The sequence below is a fragment of the Furipterus horrens genome, unplaced genomic scaffold, assembly GCF_987537825.1.
Source record: "Furipterus horrens unplaced genomic scaffold, mFurHor1.1.pri manual_scaffold_5, whole genome shotgun sequence".
NCBI lineage: Eukaryota > Metazoa > Chordata > Mammalia > Chiroptera > Furipteridae > Furipterus > Furipterus horrens.
The window spans coordinates 90,514,472-90,541,695 of NW_028327175.1; the positions used below are offsets into that span (position 1 = coordinate 90,514,472).

Below are 27,224 nucleotides of genomic sequence, written 5' to 3' on the forward strand. Positions count from 1 at the left end.
AATGAATATTTATAAAATCAAATAAGATGTGTTGCAGAAATATGTAGATTATAAACACTGCTTAATGATAAGATTTTTTTTCCTCTTCTCTTAGAAGGCTTTTAAAATTACTTCCTAATTTGTGTTAGGTTCAGAATGGTTGAGGATGCTCTATGTGAAATAACATGATACCCCTGCCATGAGCCCAGGTAGTGCTGGAAATTTGGAGTGGGTGGCCAGACCTGACAGCTGACTGACTGTGACCTCAGGTTAAGTCCCTGAAACTCTCTGACTGTCAGATTCCTCCTTATGTATAAAATGAGGGAGTTGGGACTAGATAATAAAAATCTAAGGCTGGCTAACTTTAATATTCCATAATTTCTAACCGTAAATCATATTGATCAAATTTAAATCTAGCCAAGGGACTCACAATATCCAAGTTCATTAAAATAGTTCACAAAAGAATTTCATTGTAGATGTGATTTTAAGAGGAAAAGGCACTTTTGTTTTTAAATGAACCCACTCTCATATTGGCTGAACCTGACTAAATATAAGAGTACACAATTACATTTTTAATATTTTACATAAAATGGTAAAGAATATTTTGTCTTTAGATGATATATCTGTCCAGTATGGTCAAAGTGAATTTTCCCTAAGATACTAAAACCTGATAAAACAACTGTTTTGTAATAAGCTTAATTAACTCAACTGATGATAACTGAAAAACCATCAAAGGCAGTCCTGTAATATTGTGAATCAACTCACTGACCACATGCCAAGCATGTGGAGATTCTTATATACATTTTGGGGGTTTAAGTCTTTCTTTTGTTTTTCTCAGTGAAGCCTCTTTGGATGAGATCATTATTTTCTTCTCCCCCCCAAAATGAGCTCTAAGTTTAAACAGGTATATTGAATTCCACCAAAATAGGTTTCATGCAGATGTGTTTGTTAAAACACCCCTTTATTGACTGTGCGCAGTTATTAACAATTCACATTTCACTTTATCTACTGAGAGGAAGAGCATTTTTTCTTTCATTAAAAAGTTAAGCCCTTAGGGCAAGCAGCAGGGATGCAGAGCCTTTTTTCTATAAAGGACACTGTCCAATGAATGTGTAATGTTTCCATATTAACAGAAAAGAGAAAAATAAATAAAACCAATGGGTTTCTCTTGCCCTCCACCATCCCCTCCCTGCCGATATACTCCTCTTATTTTATAAAATGCTGAAAGGTAAACAGTTCCCACACTGGGCCTTCCATCAATCAGCAGAGGAAGGTCAACATTTACTTGACACCACTAAGTTGAGGACATTGTTAGGGCTGTGTGACGGTGACAAAAGGGGTGCGAGGCCATGGTCATTTCCTCAGGAAGATGCCTTCCGGACAGTGAGGGGGAAAATCACGCAACTTTCCTCAGCCTCCAGTACCTTGCTGCTCAAGTTTCTGAAGCTGTTTTTCAAGTTTTGAGATGTTTACTCGATGCATCATCAGAAACTTGCCATTCAAATGAAAGACGGGGATGTCAGATTTATACCTCTCATGCCAAGTGGAGTTTTCTGGAAGTGTGATGTCCACCTCCTGTAAAATAAACTGAAACAGAAACTGACAAGCTTTATATTTTAGAGAACATGGAACAATGCAATAACTTCAGTGACAAACTGATCCCCAGACAGGTTCTAATGCTGAGAGGATTTTGTTGTTGTTTGTTTATGTGAGGACCAAAGTGATCTAACGTCCCTGATTTCCATGCCTTGATTGATTTCATTATATTCCCTAACTCCTGATTTTGCTACTTTTCTGTTTATACCTGTGATTACATTCAGCATCCAGGTACTACTCTGTTCCCAGCGAAATAAAATATGTCCCAACTGGGAAGCTTCCCGAGAATCAGGAAAGACATATCTTGTTTTCAAAATGGTTTGATACAGGAGAACATTTCCATGAAAATGACAAAATAAGTGAAAAGGAATAGGGACAAAAGTTTTTAAAAAGCACTAATACTGCACTTGCTAGTTAATTTTGACTCATATTAAGAATCACAGCAAGGAAACCAGTACTGCTCAGAGAAATTAGCACTAAAATCTCTCTATGAAAATTAAAAGGAAATTTAAATGAAAAATCATTTAATCTCTTTTCCTAGAGAAAGAATCCAGATACCTTATGTCAGATATACTACCCATTCCATATACATAAAGCCACACTTTATTAATTACCCTGTTTTTATAAGGTTCCAGAACTTCCTTAGCCTCATCACACAGGGGGCATGGATCCTACAGGAAGAAAAAATAAAGTCATTAAACCCAAAGAATGGCATGCAGCCTGACAAAAAAACCACAAGAAGCAGATTATACCTATTTTAAAGGACGTTTCTGTGAAGTTAATTATACTGTTTAATTTCTCAAACACTGTCATAGTATCTTATAAAGAGCCAGTATTTCATGGTGAATGGGCTCTCAGTATTTTTTGGTTGTTTTGTTCTGATTTTTCTCCATAAATCAATCTAGCTATAATAAATTTAGCTGCTTACATTTGTTACACACTGGTATACACACACACACACACACACATACACACATATATGTACACATCAAATGTATCTAACTTTATTAGATATGTATTATAGGTAGATATATAGATACATATATACTTTCACACATACACAATACATTTAGATGCTTACATTTTTTTGTTACTGGCTTCATCTAATGGGTATCTGGGAAGATTATTTTTCACCAATCTATACTCCAAGGAGTACCTTCCTGGCCTTGCTGACATCACCCGAACAGCTAAAAGTCTGTTTTGAATAGGGGGCACTGAGCTTTGCCAGCCTGTTTCTCCTAATCAATCTACAGGAATAAATCCACTGGGATGGAGTTAGATAGTAAGTCCCATCTTTAAAAGGGAAAAATATTTCAGATGATGATTGTACCAACTCTCTAATGTTTTGTCTGTTTTTCATTACAAATGTTTCTCAGATAATGCTCCACCTGAGAAGAAAGCAAGTTTTAGTGCCTGTTGTTGTTTGTACTCTAACCACGTAGTGAAGTCTGTCGAGAATACTATGGACAATTGGCTGATTTTAAAGGCTTCTCAGGTCTTGACTCTACAAACAGGAACTAGCTATAGGATCTGTTGCATGAGCTCTGAATAGACTCACCATTACTGATACTTATATAAAATGAAAGGAAATATCAGCTTTTATGTAAAAGAAAGGCCCTTCCTCCAGTTTAACTTATAGCTTTTTTTTAAAACCAAGATTTAATGTACATTTATTATTAACACATGGAACATATAAAGATTTCATACTGAATAAAAGATATTCATTAAGCCAAAAAAAGCAGGAATTTACATTTTTAGCTGCATTGTTTGAAATACAAATATATAGATTTTATCATTGAAGAAATTTCAATTGTGTTTCTTCATCAGCAACTTCAGCTGAACCTAAAACTTTTTCACACCTCCATTAGAAAGAAAACAAGATCCTTGGCTGGTATGGCTCAGTGGATTGAGCACTGGCCTGTGAACCAAAGGGTCGGAGGTTCGATTCCAAGTCAGGGCACATGCTGGGTTATGACCAGGTCCCTAGTTGGGGGCGTGCAAGAGGCAACCACACATTGATGTTTCTCTCCCTCTGTTTCACCCTCCCTTCCCCTCTCTCTAAAAATAAATAAAATCTTAAAAAAGAAAAAAAAAAAAAGAAAACAAAAACCCAGAAAAAGTAAACTATAAGTTGATTGGCTGCTGAGACAGCAAGGACTTTTTATAGAGACCTGTATAGCATCATAACAGATGGGGTGATGTCTGGTAAGAGATTGAATTGCTGTGCCTCGTTTTGTGCAGGTCAACAACCTGTTAACTCGCTGTGCTATAAATATAAAGGTGCAGCTGCGAGGGGGAACCAGACTGTGGGGATACAAGTGTATGTACAATGTACAATATCATCTATATATTTGTGTGTGTGTGTCCAAGGGTATGTACAATGTATAACACCATATATATATGCACACATGTCCAAGGGTATGTGCAATGTACATATTTATACACACACGTATCTAAGGGTATGTGCAATGTACATCATATATATACACATGTGCCAGTGAAGCCACTGAAGCTGAAGGTTAAAACCAGTTCTAAGAGGTGATCTTAGTGTTGGTTATTCATACAATCAAGGGGAAAGAAAGAGGTCAGAGTGTTGTAGGTTCACACATGATACTCTGGGGAAAAAGCCTTTTCTTTTTTCTCCTTAATGTCTAACTAAAAACATTCTTAAAAGCTTGCTGCTGACCCAGGGTTTTTCTCTTATCCATGTGAGACATTATTATTATTACAGTATAGTTAGTGTTAGATGTACAGTACAGCACATGGAAGGGTCACAACTATACAGCACAGGCCTCACAATGGATAGGCTCTATCCACACCTGCGAACTCGGCTCCTGCAAGATTGTGAATGTACAACAATACACCATACACACTTCAGCAGCCTACTTTAAGTCCTTCAGGTTTTGTGTGTGTGTGTGTGTGTTTTCTTCATTTTCTTAACTATTGAAAACAATTATAAAATGTGGTATCTTGTTGATGCAAGGACTAGGAAAGCCATTTTTATTTTATTTATTTTTCCCCAAGCTCACTGTAAACAACAGTAACTTTGGTTAAAATAAAAAGTCTTCTATGTAGGCAGAATTTTGTCTTTTCAAATAGGATGGTGTACTGAGACTCACAGCTTATTTTGAAATATGGACCTACATCATCAAAGGTCAGTTTTCCATCCTGACCAGTGTAGCTCAGTGGATTGGGCATCATCCCACAAAGCACAGGTCGCTGGTTTGATTCCCTGGTCAGGGCATGTACCTGTGTTGTGGGCCCAGTCCCCAGCTGGTGCATGTGTGAGAGGCAACTGATGGATGTTTCTCTCCCTTTTTCTCCTTCCTTCCCCCTCTCTCTAAGAATAAATTAAATTAAATTAAAAAGTCAGTTTTCCTTCCAAAGTGTCTTTCTGGCCCTAATTTCCTATTTCAGAGAATTAGGCTCATGTTATTACTACTAGCATTATCAATAAACAGATTATGAACAGCCTGTGATATGTTTAGATAATCATGTTGACATTTTCTGAGGAAGATTCAGAAAGTCAACAGAGGTTCTTAAAATAAGAACAAGCTAAATTGCAGAAATATCAAATTACCAACATTTTACTTTTATGATAAAAAACTTGTACAGCCTAGATCAGGGTTTTTGTTTGTTTGTTTGTTCTGTTTTTTAAAAGCTGGTGTCCATGGAAGTCTGTGCAAATTATTATGTGTGTTTATGAGGAATGGTTCATCAAATTTTAAAGGGTCTATAAACTGAAAAAAGGTAAGACCTGGTGGTCTGGACCATTTAAACATCCTTGTCTAGGATTTTCCATGGCACCAACAGAGCACTCACCCACTCTAGCCTGGAATTGTAGCGAACATCTGTTGGGTTGGCTGTCCACCACTCACTCCCACCTTCTGGTAGCAAGATGCTGTGATTTTGCCTCAGAGGAACTGCTCTCAGCATGTGATTGACTCCATCCCTGAACAACAGGGGTGGAAGGCCTGACTTAGCCTGAGGCAATCAGCGCATCTTATCATTTTGGCTAAACTGGAAGGGCTCAGGGATTACCTGATCAGAGCTAATAGCTATGAGGCTTTTGTTGGAGTTTCTGTAGATACCCAAGCTGTGAGATTTGGGGCTTGGGATCACTGCAGTCATTCATGAAAAGAAATAAAGTCAGGAGAAATTTAAGCAAGAGGATGTGGAGCTAAAGAGATTGGCAACTGCTAGTTTCACAGCAAAGTTACACCTGAAACCAGACCACCCCATAAAATCCTTTCTTTTTGTTTAAGCCACTCTGGGAAGTACTTTCTATTATTATTTGTAACTGAATGAGGCCTAGTACTATGCTTTTTCCCTCCCCTCTGGATTGTGAACTCCTGAAGGTGAGAGTGATATTATATGTCTAATGACACAGATCAAGGGTTCAGTACAAAATTTAAGCTGAATGGAAGACTATTGTGGCTTTTTTTTTTTTTTTTTTGCAAATGATTTTAGCCTAATTTTGTGTTGCTCAAACTGAAAAACAGTACAGAATAGTTAGGCTGTGTGGGCGCCATTTGCCTTAAGGGATTACTTTATTTTTCTAGTTAATTCTCACATGCAATTCTCATATACAGAGATGATGAAATAGTTCTGTTCCATAATTTCCAACAGTGCAATATATACTTATGGATATGAAAAATAGTTTAGAGTAACACTTCTCAAAGAGAAATTAATTTTAAAAAACTTCCTAAGCTTTGTTATTAGATAACCATAAAATACTTTCAAATTGTTAAAGTGCCTGAAATCTGAAAAATCTGTTAAACACAAGACTTCTTTTTTGGTTTGAATTACAGTGTTATTCACTAGTTAATTCTACTACCCTGTACTTTATCTTTTTTGATTAGAAGTCACACAGAGTAATGTTAATTAGCAAAAGAAAATCAGTAATGCTTATATTATAAATTTCAGGGGGAAAAGCTCTTAAAAATTTTAAACTACTTCTATACCTTGAAACTAGTGTTAGGAATAAGAAAACAAATACAGTCAATACTCATTGTTGTGGATTCTGTATTTGTGAGTTCACCTGTTCACTGAAACTTATTTGTAACCCCAAGATGAATACTCAAGGACTTTTTGCAGTCATTCACAAACATGCACGTGCACAGAGCAGAGAAAATTTTGAGTCACCTAAAGAGTACATTCCTAGCAGAGACTGAACAAGATGATGCTTCTTGCTTCAGTTCATATTTGTAAACAAGTGTCCTTCTCATGACTTATTTAGTGCTGTTTTTGCATTTTTGTGCTTTTTGTTGTTGATAGTGAAGTGCTGTCTTAACGTTTCAGCACAAGTGGGCTGTGATGTGCCTTATGGAGAAAATACCGTGTTAGATAAGCTTTGTTCATTCAGGCATGAGTTATGCTGCCTTTGGCTGTCAGTTCAATATTAATGAATCAACAATACATATTAAATAAAGTATCTTTAAACAGAAACATACATAAAACAAGGTTATATACTGATCAACCGACAAAAATGCTGTTAAGAGAAGCTCAATGGAACCTAAGCCTATATTTTCCCTAGGAGCAATGCTTCAGTTTTCGCTAATTCAGTGTTTGTGGTGATTTTATTTTATTTTATTTTCTCCTCACCTGAGGACATTTTCGTTTATTGCCTTGAGAGAGAGAGAGAGAGAGAGAGAGAGAGAGAGAGAGAGAGAGAGAGAGAGAAACATTGATGTGAGAGAGAAACATCAATTGGTTGCCTTCTGGTACATGCTCCCACCAGGGATTGAACCTGCAACTTGGGCATGTGCCCTGACTGGGAATTGAACTTGCCACCATTTGGTTTATGGGATGACACTTCAGCCAACTGAGCCACACCAGCCAGGGCTATGGTGACTTTATTGAACATAACTATCACAAATAACAAGAATTGACTAAGTTTCTAAGTGATACATTTGTAAATATCATTATAATCTGATATTTCTTTTAGTGTAGGGATATCAGATGACTATTAAATATATTAATTCATCCTCTAATTGTGAGAAAGTCAGGTATCTAGGTGGGAAGCAGAGTTACTACTATTGCTACAGAAACTGAAAAACTGAAGATCAGGCTGAAAAATATTTATTCCTTTCCTTTCCTTTCAACATTTTTCTTATTTTCTTCTATCAACAATTTTAATACTTCATATTTTTAAAGTAGTAATTTTACTTTTTCAGTCGGTACCTTTGTGAATAAGGTCAGCACAGGCAGAACAGTCTTAGAGGCAGAGAGATTTCTCAGGAAGGGTCGAAAGCAGTATTTGGCAAGTAGCATACTATTCCCTTGAAAACAGAGCATTTTACTCCTGTCAAAAGAAAAATAGACCAGTAAAGTTATGTGCCCTAGACTTTGTTCTTTATAATATGAACAATAAGCCACAGCCTGTGATGGAATTTGAAGACTTCAGAATTGCTTCTTGAGTATCAGAGTATCAGAGAGGCCCAGATGTTTAGCAAGTCTCCACCATGCCTCCACATTAACTGTATTCCAAACAGAACCAAATTTAGAATGGGAGGAAAATCCATGTTTATAGATTAGCTGTGCACCTAATCATTTGGTTTCTGTAAGCAAACTGCATAGGTTTGTTCTTTTGAATACAAAATTAAATCTCACCTGCAGATTTTGCCAGCATCCTGATGATCCCCTAAAATGTGGACGTTTTCCTGGGATGGTTTTTATTCTCCAAGATCTTACCAAGCATTCACCAATACCCATCCACTATCACCATAAAGAAAATGCTAAGTAAGCAGCCCAAGTCCCCAGCTGAAGATTAAGGCTGTCACTTAGGAGATCCATGCCTCTCCACTGCAGGAGATGGGGAAACAGAGAGTTGCACTTAGAGGAACTAGAGACTAGGGGAGAATCAGAAACAAAAATTACTCAACTCCTTAAGAAGCATTTTAAAAGGAGACTGCCATAATTTTTGAAAACATACACAAATGTGCTAGTGTTTCTTATTGGAGATATTCCAATAAGAGTAGTTTGATAATAGCAGCATGTCAAACATTAGAATTTGAAGCTCCCTTATCCTGGTTTGTTTGACATAAGATAGCCTACTTATTCCTAGTTATTCTACTGAAACTTCAGCTTTTTCCTTAAAATTACAAATATAATTTCACTTTTAAAACACATGCACACTGATGACTTTATCATTTACCAATATTCCCAAGATGAATTCATTCCTGGAATTTTTATAACTTCACTCTGCTCTCTCCAACTTCATCTATCATCTTCTCCCTTTTCTTGGTGAGTGTGGCCACAAAGATTCTCTTCCTGTTCCTTGAATGACCAAAGAGAATTTTTTCACCAGGATCCCTGCACTTGCTGTCCCTCTTTATGAAAAGCTCTTAAGTAGCTTCTCCTCATTTGGCCTGGGTTCATGCCACCTCCTTAGAGCTGACTTAGTGACTACTTTATAATTATTATTGGTCAGCCCACCGCTCTCCTTCATACCTTGCTAGTTTCTTTTATCCTTCATTATTGAATGTTATTTCTTTATCTATATGTTCCTTCTACTATAATGTGAGTTCTGTAAGAACAAGTACTTGTTCATCCCTAAGCATCTACAACTAACCTGGCACATAGTAAGTATTCAGATTATTTGTTTGAATGTTTAAAGTATTGAAGAGAGCCTTTCCTCCCCCACTCTTTAGACTCTCCTCTAACCCTGATCAGATACTCAGTGTGCACAGCAGTCACAATTTGGGCAGATCTCATATCATAACTAAAGGTTAGTGCTCCGCAGGTGCTGCAGCTGGTTCCAACCCCTTCACCGCCGCCTAGAATCTCCCCCTGCTTTGCTCCACAGCATGACTGTATTAATTCCATACTAATCCCTACTGGTAACAGACTTCTCAGTATAAGATTACTTTTAAACTCATTTCAGTCAATTATATGATGTTAGAGAAAAACCCCAATCCATATCAAACTAGAATAAAGACCATAGGACAAAAAGATTTTATTCTAATCCATGAAAATAATAATATTTCCTTTACTCTTAAGCCCTTAGTCTTCTGCTTCTCAATAAATCTCCCTGCTAACTAAATGATCATGATAACATATAAAAAAGGAATGTGATGAGAATTTTGCAAAGATCTGCTACCCAGCATTATTCCAAGGTGGAAAGTAGATCTAAATAATTTCATGGTATGCTGTGCCACTCTCATCTAAGTGTTAAGCCCTGATATACACATTTTCCATAAATTCAGCAGACTCAACAACTCCAAAAGGTAGGTGTGACTGGAGACAACAGATGCTAAACATAGCTTTGTCTACATAGGATATAAATGAGGGGGAGAAGCAGAACGTTAGCCATGTTTATACTAGGTAGAGATTTCTGCACCATTGGTTTGGGGAAGGCCCTATGCCAACAGTAGCATACCCTTGTAGGGTATAGAGTAAAAGAAGCTGTACTATAGGGAAGAGAAAGGGAATTAAAAATTAGTTTTGTTATAGTAAAGGCAGAAAGACAGCTCTTGGAAATGAGAAGGATCAGTTCCATCTATAATGGTGACACGAGGCTATACCCAGGACACTGAATTGCAGCTATGTTTCTGGTGGAGGGATTTAAGATTTATTGATGTCTAGCTGGTAAGGAAAGGAAAACATATTACTTTTACCTAGCCGAGTTGAGACTGAGGTGTTAAGGCTTTAAAAAAATTTTCACATTCACAATGAAAATCTGCTTCAGTATTTCCAATATGACAAAACACAGCATGTGGTCTTGGTTGCACCCAAGACAAATAAAGCCTGTCATCGTAAACAGAGTTGCTATTCATTCCAGATTTGCTGGAATATTTGTTCAGCCAACCCAGAGAGCTAAGTAAAGTCTTCAGTGATGCTACAACTATTCTGTTTAAAACTAGTCCTTTTTTTCCATTGTTCATCTCCACTTCTACTTTTTATACATGTATGTAATCACTTAAACATTGCATATCTGTTTACTGAGAAATGCATTAGCATTATGTAATTTTACTATCTGCATATTTTCCAAATGCCCTAAGGCACATGCATTTTACATCATTGTTCAATTAACTTATTTATTTACACGATAAAATTATATTAGAATCTGATATAAAGAAAAAGCTCCACATACCTCACCTAGGCAGAAATAAGACATTAAGGCTAAAGTTCTGAACACTGGAGTTCACTTAGTTCTAGAAATGAAAAGTAAAATGAAAAAACAATACACTCCAATTGAAACTCTATACTATTCTTTTTAGAATATTTTATTAACTCTGTAAACCCTGACACCATTGCTTTCAATGTCACATTCACCTAATCATGCCTTCTTCAAGTAAAATCTGAATATGGGCTAGTCTGTCAATGTGACATTTTCATTAGTTCTATTATTCTTGAACAGTATCTCAGCACTATAAACAATATTCTGAGAGGTGATGTCTGCCTGTTTGTTCATTACTGTGAGAGAACAACACCTTTTTGATTATGTCATTGAATTTAGTCATGAAATATGTGTCCGTACTACACAGAGACACAATTCTATCCTTTGTATTTTGTTATATGCCTCTGTGATATGAGCAAGAAGAGCTGTGTTCATAATATCAAAGAAGCACAACTGGGTCACCTTTGTCACAGACCAAAAAGAAAAAAAAGAAAAAGGCTTACGACTGGATTTAGAATGTGCCTAAGACAAATTGCACAGCCGAACAATAAAGACGGGGACTCCTGCTGTTTCAAGTCCACTACCCCTCAGAGGCACATCACCCTGAAAGAGAAAGGGAATGCTGGCTTTTCAACAAAACTGAGGCTGCCTTCAGTGGTCTTTATAGCAGAATCAAGTACAACAAGGGGGGAGGACTGATTGGACCAATTCCGCCCTCCTTGAAGCAAGAGGAAGATAACGTAACTTTATAGTGTTTTCTCTGTGAAGCACTGAAGACATACCATTAAAGCAACTGATTATGATACAGAAAAAAGCCAGGGTCATTTGAGCCTGTATTAAGGATTATTCCTTTCTTGTATGAGATGCTGCCCAGACTATGGGTGCACATCACTTATGGGGGGCTCTTAGATTCTTCAAGCACTGTGTGTGTCTGATTAGAAGGGAAATAACACTATTCTCACTTGAGTAGAGAAACTGACCTTCACTGACCAGAATTTTTATTCATACAAAAATCCTTTGGTACACCAAATCTCCAAGCTCACATAATCCATCGTCAGCAAGCCACAGTGTTAGTTCATGTGCAAAATCAAAAAATCTGTATAAGCCCAAGTACCACCTTGGTTATTAACAGGTAATATTGGAGCTTCTTCACAAGAGTATAATGTAAATTTAATGCTGAACTGACATTAACCAAACACTATTACCGTAGCTTTCACTGAACCTGAGTTCCATAAAGAGAGGCTCAGGGCTTCCATTTAGCCATTTGTGCCATGTGAGTTGTTAAGTGCTCATTTCACATTCATTACCATCTAAGTATAACATTCCTATTTTTATCGAAATGAATAGAAAGACGCATTCATGCACATATACCTATTGGGAACAAAACCCATTATTTTAGATTACTGAAAGTTTATGTAATAAGGTGAGGTTGCTCTTAGGGACTCATCTGGGTCACTGGCCTCTACCTAATCCAGGGAAACAGGGACAAATAAATAAATCCTCACCAGTGCTTGTATGTACTTTTTGGTCAGTCAGCTCTGTCCAAACATCCCTTTCCTCAAACAAGTGGGAGCCTAACCTGGGATCTTGGCAAGTGTGGAGCCAAGAGTGACAAGGAGAAGCAGCATTTAGGGATACAGTAAAAGTTGAAAATTGAGTAGATGCTTTGGGATGTCAATTCCAAGGGGCTAAGCAGGGCTAGAATGAGGCTATAGAACAGAAATAAGGAGTAGAGAGTGGAAGGCCTAACCTGGAGGGGGCCCCTCACTCACTGGCATGGGTAGAATCTCAGGTACTTTTCCACACCTCAGCCTCAGGAGTCAGGGTACCTGGCCAGGGCAACTACATAGGAGGTGGAGCCAACTCAGACAAGATGTTGCAACAAAGAGCTAAGCTGACCACACACCTATGAGCCCACTAGTACAGGGACTCATGCTCAGCTTCAGTCTTTTTTTTTTTTTAATTGAGGTATGCCATATTCCCTCACTTATCACGGGTATTACGTTCTAGACACCCCCATGATAGGTGAAAATCTGCAAAGTAGGAACCTTACATTTATTTTAGTATTTATATATATTTTAAGGCTTTATAAACCCTTCCCACACACTTATAAACCATTCCCACACTTATAAACCATTCCCACTCCCTTATTAACCTTTTCCACACTTTTATAAACACTACTTATGTTTGTAATCATATTCTACACTCTTAAACCTATGTAACTTTAACAACATATGTATACAGTACCGCAAAATCCTGCGATAAAGCAAAAAGTCCGTGATAAATAATTAAATATAATATTTTAAAAAATCCCACGATACAGTGAGGCTGGGATAAGTAAACCACAATATAGAGAGGGACTGCTGTAATTGATATATAACTGTATATTAGTTTCAGCTGTACAACATGATTGCAACATGATCACCCAGCCCTGAGGGAGCAAGAAACTGCCTTTCACGCCACACGTCCATGACACTGCCTGCAGCTTCTACTTCCAGATTTCAGTGCCAACACGTTCACCACACAGTGGGCCAGAGAAGCAAGCAGAGGATGTGTCCCAGAAATGACTGGTCACAGAAGTGCCTAGAGACAAAAGCCCTTTCTATTTCCCTTCAAATTATCACCATGACTGTGGGATTTCCAAGTATCTGGATGTCTCTGTTGCTGTTTGTATTCATTGGTTGCTATGTTTATTTATATTCAACACACCACTCTGTCAAAAAGTTCCTTAACTGTTTGAAGTCTGGGCCTTGCCTATCTGGTAAGATTATAAGTTAACCAATGGCATATAGCATTTACATATCTACCACATAATATATGCACTCTGCCCCCATATCTCACATCCTTCAAATCCTCAGTAAAATTAAACCATTTTTCCCCTTCATCCTGCTTGGTTTTTAGCAGGATACACTAGACACAAGCAACAAGAATAATGGAGAATTGTATTTCACTGGACTCAGGAGAAGAGAATTAAAGTCTTAACTGAAACAATATTAAGAGAGAGATAACAATAGGGACATTTAATGGACAACTTTAAATGTTATGAGAGAAAGGAAGAGAAGATTATTGTGGGCTGAGACTGCAAGTGCTTTCACAAGAGGAGGTTCCCAAATCACATAGGGTTTGGATACCTAAAAAAAGGGGAAGCATTCAAAGTTGGGGTTAGACACAAAGGCACTTAGTAGAAATACCATGGCCCATTAAGTGGGAGCTACTGAAGGGTTTTGAACAAGAAAGTGATGTGATAAAATCATTTTCAGAAGATCGATCTGGCAGCAGCATGCAGGATGGATTGTAGGGAAAAGGAGAATGGGTGGGGACTTCTGGCCAAGATGGAGGCCTAGACTGACACGCTCAGTCTCCCACCACAACTAAGAAGGAATACAACTACCGCAAAACCAGAAATAACCAGAAGTTCCAGAAAATAAAGCTACATGGAAGTCCAACTTATGAAGTTATAAAGAAGTGGTGCTCATCCAGATGGGTAGGAGGGGCAAAGCTGGGGCGGAGAGGTCAAACTGTGCTGGCGACGACTGCAGCAGGATGGTGGTGGTGGGATGGCAGTAAGCATAGACACCCGTATTCAAGGGGAGGCGAGAAGCGCCTGGGGAGCACCCTCGGCTGCAAACCAAATCCGTCAGCTCGCGAATCCAACGCCGGGAAGGCAGACCCCCCATTGCCTCGGACTGTGAGGGCTGGAGGGTCTGGGGATGGAGGAGGAGGCTCCAGGTCTCTCAGCGGAGAGTGAACGGCAGGAATCCATCTTGGACCTCCGCCCCCACACAAAGCTCCACAGCGTGGTGAGAAGGGTCGCCCAGTAGTGATGAGTGCATGGGACTCCGCCCCCTATAGCATAGGAGGTGTGACAGCCATGCCCAGGAAACAAAGGTAAACACAAACTGTCAGGATGTCAGGGATCATGACAGAGACCCCAATCACGCAGCTGACCAGACAGCAAATATATGATCTATCAGACGAGCATAAAGGAAATCTTTCTGAGGCACAGTTCAGAGCTCTGATTATAAGAAAGCTTACAGATCTAACAGCGGATCTTAAACAAGACAGGGAAGGAATAAAGGATAGTCCTGCTGAAATGAATGAAAACACATATGAAACAAGTGGTGAGGAAAGGAATACCAGGGATCAAATCAACAAATCAGAACATAGAGAAGGAACAGTCAACCAGTGCAGAAAGAAGAAATGAAAAGTGAGGAAAATGAGGAGAGGCTCAGAAACCTAAGGGACAGCTCTAAGCAGGCCAACATCTGAATCATAGGGTTGCCAGAAGGTGAAGAAGAAAAACTAGAAATTGAAAAATTATGTGAAAAAATAACTTATATGAAGCAGAACTTCCCTAACTTGGGGAAGGAAACAGACTTACAGGTCCAGGAAGCACAGAAAGTTTCAAAAACACTGGACCCAAGGAGAACCACACGAGGACACATTATAATCAAAATGTCAAAAATTAAGGATAAAGAGAGAATCTTAAAAGCAGCAAGAGAGAAAAAGAGAACTATGTACAAAGGGGTCCCAATAAGACTTTCAGCTGATTTCTCAAAAGAAACTCTGCAGGCAAGAAAGGACTGGCAAGAAATATTCAAAGTAATGAAAAGCAAAAACCTACAACCATGATTACTCTATCCAGTGAAGCTGTCATTCAGAATAGAAGGGCAGAGAAAGTGCTTCCAGGACAAAGTAAAACTGAAGGAGTTCATCAGATCCAAACCACTGTTATATGAAATGTTAAAGGGAGAAAGAGGATCAAAACTAGGAACATAAAAATGAAAACTGTATCACAACAACCAATGACAGAAGCTAGGGAACCAAAACAAAGGCAAACTAAGTAGGCAATGAGAGTGGAAAAAGAATTATAGGTATGGGGAACATACTGGGGGGAGGTCAATGAGGAGGGGGAAGGGGGGAAACGGAGGGAGATGGTACAGAAACTAAGAAGCATAGTAGGAGGGAATGGAGTAAACAGGAAGATGCTGAGAAGAACTATATGCACAACCAATGGGCATGGACTAAGTGGGGGGGACAACTGGAGGGAGGTGGGTCACTGGGTAGAGGGGAACAAAGGGAAAAAAATGGGAACAACTGTAACACCATAATCAATAAGGCATATTAAAAAGAAATAAACAAACAAAAAACCCCCACAAAGAATCAACCAGTGAATGCATAAATAAATGGAACAAGTCAATATTTTTCTTTTTCTCTCTCTCAAATCAATAAATAAAAATTAAAAAATAAAAATATATAAATAGAATCATTTAAAAAAAGAAAAGGAGAATGGGTGGGAAAGAGTTAGATGTCAATTATGACAATTTAGGTGTGGGATGAGTGAGAGCCATTTATTTATTCAAGTTATCTGATGTATCCTATGTATTAGATCCTATTCTAGGTGAACAAGAAAGCAAGATACCTGCACTCTTGGGGTCCATGTTCTAGTGACACTAAAGAGGCTCTTTAATGTCAGACAGTATCACATAGTGGTAAGTAGAGAGAGGGGAGGAAGTAAAAGAGAATGATATGATATTGACTAAGGCAGGCCCTTTCACCAGGTACTCTGAGCAGGTGTCCTTTTTGCTGAGACTGAAAAATGAGGAACATCTGAAGGAGGAATATTTAGGGGAGAGGGAACAGTAAGTACAAAGGCTCTAAGGTGAGGACAACCTTGACTTATTAGAAAAAGTAAAAAGGACCAATGACTGTTATGCAGTAAACAAGGGGAAGAGTGGCAGGAGACAACGTTCAAAAACAGTATGTGGAATTGCATCACCTAAGACCTTGTGGGCTCTGTTAGGGAATTGAGGTTTTAAGTACAGTTAGATTTAGATGAGGGAAGTGCCATGATTTCAGATACATTTTTAAAAGGTCATTTTAGCTGCTGTGTGAAGAATAATTGTTGAAGAACAAGAGTGGAAGCATGAGTCATGGCTAGGCAGCTTAGTTGGTTAAAGCATTTTCTCAATATGCCAACTTGGCAGGTTCGATCCCCGGGCAGGGCACATACAAGAATAAACCAATGAATGCATCAATAAGTGGAAGAACAGAGTGATGTTTACCTGCCTGTCTGTCTCTCTCTCCTTTCCTCTAAAAAAATTCAATAATAGAACTTCCGGCCAAGATGGAGGTGTAGGTAGACATGCTGCATCTCCCTCCAGAACTAAGAAGGACTACAACTACCTCAGAACTGGAGACAACTAGAAGTTCCAGAAAATTGAGCTGCATGGAAGTCCAACAAAGATATAAAGAAGAAGTACTCATCCAGACAGGTAGGAGGGGTGGAGCCAGGGTGGAGAGGATATGATGTGGTGGCAGCGGCAGGCTGGCATAATATGCAGTAACACATTTAAAAAAGTAAGAAGGGACACCTGGAGAGCGCTCCCAGCACTAGACCAGACTGCATAGCTCATGGTTCCAGCACCAGGGAAAATAAAGCCTCATTGCTTCTGACTGTGAAAAACAGTGGGAGTTGGAGTGGAGGAAGAAACTGCTGGTCTCTCAGCAGAGCCCACTTGTTTAGAAGGCTCCCATGGTCTTAGAACATCCACAGACCCACCCAGTCTGGGAACCACAACCAGGACAACAGCCAGAGAGGCACCAGTCCCATATGGGAAGTGGGAGAAAAGCCTGGAAAAGGGGCAAATGCTAAGCAAGCAGCATTGTTCCCTCCTCCACATACAGCATCACAATGTGGTGAAACAGGTCACCAGTACTGATGAATACCTAAGGCTACGCCCCTTAAATGTAACAGGAGCAACAGCTCTACCTAAGACACAGAGGCAAACAAACACAGGAGCCTAGCAAGATGAGGAGACAGAGAAGTATGGTCCAAAAGAGGGAATGGATCAAGGTTCCAGTGGGAGAACTAAGCAATGAGGAGACAGCCAACCTAACAGACATAGAGTTCAAAGCACTGGTGAAAAAGATGTTCACAGGCTTGACAGATATGCTTAAGTATGGCAAATGCATAAAGGAGGAAGTGAAGGCTATGCTAAATGAAACGAAGGAAAAGCCACACAAAACCAATGATGAAGGGACGGAAACAAGGGTTCAAATAAATGATTTGGAACATAAGGAAGAAAAAATCAGTCAACCGGTACAGAATGAGGAAACAAGAATTGAAAAAAAAATGAGGAGAAGCTTAGGAACCTCTGGGAGAACTTTAAATGTGCCAACATCTGAATCATAGGGGTGGCGGAAGAAGAATAAGAAGAGGAAGAAATTGAAAGCTTATGTGAAGAAAATAATGAAGGAAAACTTCCAAATTTGGTGAAGGAAATAGAGATACAAGTCCAGGAAGCACAGAGAGTCCCAAACAAGCTACACCCAAAGAGGACCACACCAAGACACATCATCATTAAAATGCCAAAGGTGAAAGATAAAGAGAATCTTAAAAGCAGCAAGAGAAAAGAAGAGACTTACCTACAAAGAGATTCCTATAAGGCTGTCAGTTGATTTCTCAAAAGAAACTTTGCAGGCAAGAAGGGACTGGCAAGAAGTATTCAAAGTGATGAAAAGCAAAAAACTACAACCAAGATTACTCTATCCAGCAAAGCTATCATTTAGGATGGAAGGGCAGATAAAGTGCTTTCCAGACAAGGTAAAGCTAAAGGAGTTCAGGGACTTATTTCAGAAAAAGAAGATCAAAACTATGAACACTAAAATGACAACCAACTCAGAAGTATCAACAACAGAATCTAAGAAAAAAAAAATTAAGCAAACTAGAATAGGTATAGAATCATAGGTATGGGGAGCATTTGGAGGGTTATCAGCTGGGACGGGGAAGGGGGAGAAATGGGGAAATGGTGCAGGGACTAAGAAGCATAATTGGTTGGTACAAAATAGAGAGGGGGATGTTAAGAATAATATAGAAAATGGTGAAGCCAAAGAACTTATCTGCACAACCCATGGACATGAACTAAGGGGTGGGGAGGATTGCTGGAGGGAAGCGGGTAGTGGGTGGAGGGGAGCAAAGGGAAAATAAATTGGGACAACTGTAACAACAAAACCAATAAAATATACTAAAAAAATCAATAATAATAATTAAAAAAAAGAGTGGAAGCAGGGACTCAGGGGACTAGTGCAGTAGCCTGGGTGAGAAAGGTATAAACTAGGGCAAAAATAGGGCCAAGAGAACTTGACGATGGATTGGATATGAGGAATTAAAGATGATGGTAAGGACAATCCCAGTTTTGACCTTGAGCCTCCTGTGGGTAGCAGTGTCATTTACTAAAATGAGGAAACAGAGGCAGGAAGAGACTTGGAGATGATTGGGACTGAGCTCAGTTAGGGATAAGCAGAGAGTGGCATTGGCAAGTTTAGCAGTCAGGAGAGAACCCAGAGCTGAAGATAAAAATTTGAGACTGCATCAGTTTAGGATTTGTGTTTACAAGTAGGGAACTAGGTTAGATCATTGAAATAATATAGAAAAAGAAGAGGGCCCAGGACAGATCTCTGAGGAAATCCAACATTTAGAAGTTGGGTAAAAGGAGCCAGCAATGAAGGCAGAATAAAGGTTGGTGAGGTAGGATGAAAACCAGGAAAGTGTCATCACAGATGCCAAGGGCAGCAGGTGTTTCCAGAGTGAGGGAGTGGCCCATTATCAGAAAGGGCAGTGAGGACTTGGACTAGAGCAGGGGTGGTGAAAGAATCTGCCACTAATCAGATATGTCTGATGTTGCTGCAAAGAAATGAAATCTTCCAACCAATGCCTACCCCTAAAATGAAATACTTGCCTGGGTCTTGCCTAATTTAGCATCTTAACTAAGAGTAATATTTCTGATGAGAATGGAGGCTGTGGGCTAGGAGAGAAGAGTGAAAGTACAAGTTGATTGGGTGTCTTAAAAAGATAATAAATGTAAAAACCTTTGTATAAATTATAAAGCAGAATAGGGAAATAAGGCTTAATTGTTTATTACTAAATAATACTACAAGTAAGGTATTGTTAGTATTTATGATGATGATGAGTCTATGATTGAAATGTGCTTTTAACTGGCCTCAGAAGGAAGAGTTAAGTCACAAGAACAGCAGTCTCAGAAATAGGGAATTGCAAAACTGAAAGATATTTCAAATAGAAATAGTTGAAAATTTCAGATATTGGACATACTGAAATAGGAATTTCTAAGACAGGATAGATTACTGATTAAAGAACCAATATATTTATCTTCTACTAAGTATGTCACTAAGTCTGGGTAAGATTGACTAGCCCAGCCAGTATCTTGGCACCAGGTATTGGCTTAGGTACTCACGTATCACAGAATTATGGAATAGGGTACTGAAATTTACTTTACAAGGAATTGAAGTTCTGAACAAAGATCAGTTGCCTCCAGTTATTCCTTCCCAATGCTTGCCTTTATAATGGAAAAATTCTGTACTGCTATTATATTAACAATGACATCCTCAGCCTATGTATATCAAAAAAGAGGCTTCCCAGGATTTTATTGATCATCTTTAAAGATAAAACTTGTTCCAAAGTAGTTTTGAATAAATTGTGTAGAGATGTTAAAGTTAAATAAATACAATCCCACTAAATCATCAGTCAGGGGATTAATACACAAGTGGTATAATTCTTCATTTAGAGTTTTTAAAGTTCCTCTTCATATAGAGTTTCAGTTGGAATTCAGCATGTCTGAAACTCCATGGGTGCATTTTTTGGTGAGGATTTCATAAAAATAAACCCCAAAAGACAGGCAACTGCTGCTAAGTAGTTCAGAGAGGCTGGGCAATTCCCCATTTCTTTAAGCCTCAGTTTCACCTGTACTGTAAAATGGAAATAGCTATGCCTTGTGCTGTTCTCTTATTTATCAGAGACCTGGAGAAACTGTGCCCATAGGCTTTTGGCATTAAATGTCCTCCTGATCAAAGAAGGGGAAATCATAAGCAGAGAAAATGCCATGGCAATAGCCCATGACGTCAAAAGAATCGGAAGTAGTTTTAAAAGGCTAGGCCTTTTAAAGAGTCCAAAATTCATGTACAGACCCAGCCAGAAGTGTAAAGGCGCTTGCTTGCTCATCACAAAGTCACTTTTCTAGCTCCTCAAGCATAACTGGGCAGCCTTGGCATGGGAAAGGGCACAGTAGGGAAGTGAGGGAGGTGACATTAGAGTGGTCAGGCACTTGTCTTGAAACTGAGCATCTGAAATGGAAAAGCACCTTTGGAAAGGAAGACTAATGTATTATTCTTTCTTACTATCATTTTTTATTTTATTTATCACAATTCCTTTTGAATTAGGGATTGAAGTAACTCTTCCTAATGTCAGAAGTATTGGCGTCATCTGTTCATTAGTTATTTTTATTTTAAGAATGATTTTAATGACAGACCCTCATCATCTTGCCATTCTCCTCCCCATCCAGAAGTAATACTGTGTTTGCCTAGGCCTAGAGCAAGTTGACATATATGAAGTGAAAGGGGAAAGGAGTCTTTAGTGTAAGCAAGTTTATTTTGGAATCCTTGGACCTCAGTAGTCACACTTTCCAGATCATTGCTTCAAAGAGGTCTACTGGTTAATGGGGTTGGTGCACCTTACAATGTCAGGCAAGGGTTCACAGAAAAACATTCAGCTGAGAAAAATTAAATAAAGATACTAATTAAGAATAGTAATGTACTGTTAGTAGACACTTCCTCTAGCACCCAGGGGTCTAAAGGAGATTCTGGGCTAATTCTTGTTAACAAGCAGGGCTTGCATATATTATGCCCTTCCCCTTATCCTCAACCCCAAAGACACTGACTCAGCATCTGGCCTGGAGCCAGAGAGGCATAGTCTGAATTCAGAGTATGCAACGATGTTCAGTACAATTATGACATAATGGCTGCAAAGCTGTTCCTGAAAGCCAAGAAAACCTGAATAATGTGGATGGGTTCTATCATACATGAGGGCTTAATAGAGTTTAAAAACCAATTTGAAAATTTCTTCATTCCATAAAGATAGCATTAAAATAAGGGCAAAATCATTCTAGTTCAAGGGATGAGAACAAAGTGCATAAGGAATTATGCAGACTCCTTCCCTCATTATCCTTCTTAACTAAAATGACCCATTTCCTTTGAAGATATCTGATACTTAATACTGACCCAGAAAGAAGGCAATTTTCTTAAAACATCTTAGTCTTATTTGTACCCAGTTAGTAATGCTAGTTTCCTTATTATTTAAAAAGCACATAATCCCATTTCCAAAAACAACTGTTCGCATTTCAAAATCTGTCCATTCAGGCAATATCTTCCATTTACCGCTAACGCTCCATTTCCAACTCATCTTGCCTAAGAGGCAAAGTTATCCTCATGACCACACAAGACCTGAAAGATGTTCCATTCATTTTTAGCCATTTTGTAGCAAACAACTGTGGAATATTTGAATTACTAACTCTAACATTTCCTTGGACTTATGATACCAATAGTAGCTAGGCCCATGAAGTACTGTGCTCAATCTGAATGGTGGTAATTATCCACTTTTGAGGTCAGGCCCTACCAGCCCTCAGTTATGTGAGATTCTACAATCCTTTGAATCCAGTTCTGTTACTTAACAGCTAACAGTGATAAAATATTTTGGAACAAGAAAGTGACTTTGGAGATCCCTTTACTTTATGGATAAAGAAACTAATGCTTAACCAAAGCCTTCCACCTTGCATTTGTTTGTTCAGTTCTCTATATTTTCTCCTTGAACAATGGCCTATTTTATACATAACAAGATTAACACAGAATTTTCAGAATTAAAAGGGGTCTCCAAGTGCAGCCCCCTTTCTTTAAAAAAAAAAAAATCTCAAAAAGCTTTATACATTAATGTTCAGAGTTATTCCAAATAACAGACAAACCATTTGTTTAAGCCTAATTTAAGGATGGGGAGAATGAAGAAAATCTCAGCCTTAGACGGCAGAATTCTTTTACTATAAGAATGAGGTTCTGATCTCTAAATCTAAAAAGATTCAGATTAACTTCATTTTTGAACCTGGAGAAACAAAGGTGAATTTAGATTTTTTTTTTTCAGTCTTATATTCTAAGTTGCCTTAACATACTGATTTTCTATTAAATAACAGTACCTTTTTTCTTTGAAAAATTTCTTCATTCCATAAAGATATAAAGTGTTAAAAATCAAATAATCTCATGATCTTCCTCCTGACTAAACTAGAAGCCATTTCCCCATTATTTCATGATTAATATGAAAAGTACAGGAATGATGAGAGGAAGTTCATTTATTTCCAGTATTAACATTCTGGTTTCTGCTGCAATTCCACTGGCAGCAGAAGAAAGGAGCAAATACCACACGCTTGCCCAATTACAAAACAAAAAAACTTGACTTTGAACTACTCTGGAATGTTAGCAAAGTAGAAAAAATGAGGGTGGCTCTCCTTTAATATTATTTGGGCAACCTGGTCTTAAAATAGTGACCATACATAGGTCCTTTATCCTTAAGGGAGGACCAACCAAGATATTAGTGCCCTAGGTAAGCTAATAATTTGGTATATCTTCAAATGGAATATTCACTCAACAGGTGTTGGGGTGAGGAGTTGAGCACAGCGGGCTAGAGGGAGGGTGGATACAGCTTGCATATTCCATTCAAAACAACCAAGGCCCTGCAAATAAATGATCAGGCCAGATCTCCCTGTAAGGCAGTTTGGTGATCGTATCTATGAATTCTCAAATATTCCTTTCCCCATTCCAGACTGTTTATTAAAACATTAATAACTGCAGTATTTATCAGTTCATCTAGTAACCCCTTGAAGGGTAATTGTTTTATATTTTTTTCTTTACCTTGATTCATTCCCAATGACGTTTTCACAATCCTTGTAGGGATGCTGTCTTTATTTCTATGGTATATGCTGAGTGTCTGCAATGTGCCAGACACTGTTCCAGGTACTAGAAATATAAGTGAGTAAGATACTTTCCCTGCCCTTAAGAAACTCATACCTTGGTCAGGAAAAAGATTTACAAACAAATAATACAATAACACAGTGATGAAGCCTATAGCAGCAAAAATGGTTGTTACTAGATATTACTTGTAAAATGTTTTAAAATCCTTGGAGATGGATACTATCTTAAGAGAGCAGGTATTCTGAGTTTTGCCTCTTATCTCTGGAAACCTTATTTTAGGTAAGGATTGAAATAAAAAGAGAGTAAGTAATGTTTTTATGCCTCCAGTTCCCCGTGGCTATAATTGGGATGGGGAGTTAGAGATATGGAATAATACCTATGCAAAACTTAGCCAAAACCTTTCATTTTGCATATTCTTCCTCAAATGATTTTGTGCCCAAATATGCTATGTGGTAACTGGGGGAAGGATGAAGGAAGCTCGCCTAGACGCTGCTACCTGCGCAGCTACACATCTCTGGATCCAGATGGTTTCTCCCCTTCAAAATAATTGTAAACAAGATTAAAACTGCATGCAGGAAATATTCTAGCTGGCTTTTGGCTTCCTCTGATGTACATTCCTTGAATAAAGCAGTGGCAAGATTAGATTTAAAATAAGGAACATTAAAAAACCTCATACCAGATCATCTCAAGGTCCTGCTAACATGTGAAATCTGGAGCCTTAGCATTAGAGTAACTGAAAGCATAACCCAGATAGAGTATGTGCACATTATGAAATACAAATACTTAAATAATAAAAAAATAACTTATTTTGAAGGCATAGTTCAACATAGCTCTGGGTACTTAAGAATACAATAGAGTCGGGCATCTGGAATAAAATGTAAATACAGTCCAATAAATTCCCAAGCTGGAAAATCCTTATTTCTATTCTGCCATTAACCCATCTAAATAAAACCACATAGCCACATTTTCCTCTGGTGAAGGAGACAAAATATATATATTTATTTATTTATTTTTCCCTTGGGAGGAGGCTACTACTGACCACAGCAAGCATGAAGAAAGAAAATCTAGGGAGCCTGCCTGTCCAAAGTACCAGTGTCACCCATCTTAATTTTCATGACAGGCCTTTCTGATTCCAGGCAGTTCCTGAGCAGAGCAGGACCCAGTTTATTAGGCTCTGACATTTGACTATAATTACCTCAATACTACTATAATCATTCACTATTTCCAGGGTATACCTCTTTTTTCCAGGTGCTTTAAATCTCAGTGAATAGAGCTCCAAATACTGGTAGAGAGCTTCATATGCATTTTCATAAACCATTCCTCAGACAGTTACTAAATGAGAAGTATGTGGCCTCTAATAGCCGCTTGCAGTGTCCTATACACCGAGACATGGCTCTGGTGGCTATGTAGTTATAAGAGCCCTGCTTATGTTAGTAAATGTGCTAGAAAAGGTGAGGATAGAACAGATCCTAGACACTATCCCTGTGTTGGAGGAGCTGAGAATCTTGGGGTTAAGCTGGGCCATACTATGGATTTTTTAAAAAGTGCTCTAAAATATAGACCACTGTATAGAGCTTTCTATTAAAAAACAAGAATAAAGATCACCCAGGCCAAAAACTCCTTGTTAAAGACAGCCTTAGAAACGGGCATTTGCCTATTCATGCTAGTAATAATGTGGATAGGACTATTCTACCTCTGGGTTTATTTAAAAAGTGTATGAGCTGACATTTGTCGGGGGTAACTGACAAGGTTAAGTGTTTGTTGAGAATTGTACAGTCTCTGATTTATCCTTTCATTGTTCAGCACCCAGAGGGCTGCTTTTGCCCAATAAAGCAGAGAAGAGGTCCAGAGAGCATTGGGCTCACACCGTTCCCTATTGCATTTTTCAACCTTTTCAGCCCCAATTAAAGGTCAACATGGCTGCTCAAAAATATTTGTTTAAAAAAAGTCACCTCAAGAGAGGCTGCCAGTTTAGACTATATTGTCACTTCACGGAAGTTAATTAAACCCAAGGACGGGGAATCTGTGAATCACTGTAAATAGCATGAAGTTAAAATGTTTTCTGCTTTCTCTTTAAAAGGTGCCCCTTTCCGCCGGTTATTTCATTCACGTCCCAGAACGCCATCGCGCGCACCCATTTATAACCCCCTGCACCCCTTCCGAGTGGTTCAAGGATTTATGGCTCCCGGTTTAATTACAGCCCCTCTCGCAACAATCGAAATTGGCTGTGTGCGGCACAACCGAGGGCTCCTTGGCGCCCCTTTCTTGCCTGCTAGCGCGCTCTGCGCAGCGGCCCGCGCGCGCCCACCCGCCAGTGCCGGGTCACTGACACCCACCTGAGCCTCCCGCCGCCTACGTCGTCGCCGCTTCCGCCCGAGCTGGCCCACCGCCAACCCCGCGCCCGCACTTCCGCCTGGGCCGCCGCCTCTGGGGCTGGTGTCCTTGGCCCTGGCCCTCAGGACTGAGTGCATATCCGCTCTGAGAGGTGGTGGCGCCTGGGGCATTACGCGAGAAAAGCGGGACACAAAAATAAAGGCCGAAATGTTTTTAAAAAGAGGTGGGGGTTGGGGGAGGGCGCGGTAAGAAAAAGTGACCCGGTGTGTTTGGGGACTAGATAGTAACAAACGTCAGGTGTGCTAGCTTACTTTTTGAGAATGTGCAGTTCGTTCCGTAGTAGCCCCTTCCTGCATTCATTTAATGTCTACTTCTTCGCTCTGGGTCCGGGCCGAGCGAGGTTATGAGGAACACGATTATGAGTGACACTGGCAACTGTACCCTCCGCAAACTTAAAATTGTGTAGGCAAGTTAAACCTTAAGAAATGACCCTTTTAATAGGTCGTGCGGTCACTGAGCTTACTGCTTTGGAAGGGAAGGAATATGGACCTATGAAAAAAATGTGAATGTGATGTAGTTGAACAGGTAGCTTTTGGGTTGGGATGAATAGAGCCTGGCTGGTCAGGAATAGAGCTCTCCCGGCCTAGGAGGGGCTAGCTGAAGGGACACGGCCATGGGCAATGCGCAGAAGAGTGACAAGTATGGCAGCAGCATAGAGGCAGTGGGAAAGAAGTGCAAACAGACTGAAGAGTGTAGACAGGAGTCCGATCTTAAAGAGCCTTTCAAGTTTTTGCTTAGAGTAAAAGGAATTTTTGTTTTACCTTGTTTCTGTTTGTATGTGGGAAGGAGGTTGAACTGATTGCCTTTCCATTCTGAAGGGATTATTCAACTTTAAGATGAGAGGGCGTTGGGGTAGGTGAGAGCAATGTACAAGCAGGGAAGGCAGGAGGTGGCTAAGTAGTCCCGGGGGTAGGTGTGGTGGCTTGAACGGTGGTACTGTAAATAGTGAGAAAGTTACGAATGATAATAATAAGAGTAATATTCAAAGTTAACATTTTGATTGCTCACCAAAAACTTTACACTCATTAACCTGTTTAATCCTGGGAACAATCCTATTACATATTCTTAGTACCATTTTACAGATGAAGAAATGGAGGCTTAATAACTCGCCCTGGTTCTCAGATCCAGAAAATGCTAGAGTTGGGGTTCCATCCCATGGTGTCTGATACCAGTATCCCTGAGTTTACCACCATACACTCAATATGTTTTCAGTGAGTTTTTAAAGACACAAACCAAGGTCAGAAATAAATCCTTTAAACAAATCACATTGTTTATGTGACATTGTTAGAGGACACATCTAGAAAGTAGAGTTTTCAAATTCTTACTT

General features: G+C 39.1%; 1 protein-coding gene across 2 annotated transcripts; it reads right to left on the reverse strand.

The window, feature by feature from the left end:
* Positions 1-1,036: 1,036 nt before the first annotated feature.
* CUNH5orf63 (chromosome unknown C5orf63 homolog) lies at positions 1,037-25,995 on the reverse strand. 2 transcript variants are annotated; one of them, XM_090279071.1, is made up of 4 exons: positions 25,840-25,995; positions 7,759-7,879; positions 2,190-2,246; positions 1,037-1,554 (listed from the first exon to the last, which is right to left on the reverse strand). In XM_090279071.1, the coding sequence occupies exons 2-4, from the start codon at positions 7,870-7,872 to the stop codon at positions 1,390-1,392; spliced, it is 336 nt and encodes a 111-aa protein (XP_090135197.1). In that variant the 5' UTR covers positions 7,873-7,879; positions 25,840-25,995; the 3' UTR covers positions 1,037-1,389. The 2 variants fall into 2 exon arrangements, with proteins under 2 accessions (XP_090135197.1, XP_090135196.1); XM_090279070.1 differs by having other exon boundaries at positions 1,037-1,566; positions 25,840-25,992.
* Between the last annotated feature and the right edge of the window lie 1,229 nt (positions 25,996-27,224).

Bases quoted from the DNA above. Each gene is read 5' to 3' on its own strand.
- CUNH5orf63 (XM_090279070.1), bottom strand. From the start codon at position 7,872: ATGCTCTGTTTTCAAGGGAATAGTATGCTACTTGCCAAATACTGCTTT. The intron at 2,247-7,758 runs GTACCGACTGAA...TTCTTCCTGTAG, and splicing joins TGCTGACCTTATTCACAAAG to GATCCATGCCCCCTGTGTGA. The intron at 1,567-2,189 runs GTAATTAATAAA...TTTCTGTTTCAG, and splicing joins TGGAACCTTATAAAAACAGG to TTTATTTTACAGGAGGTGGA.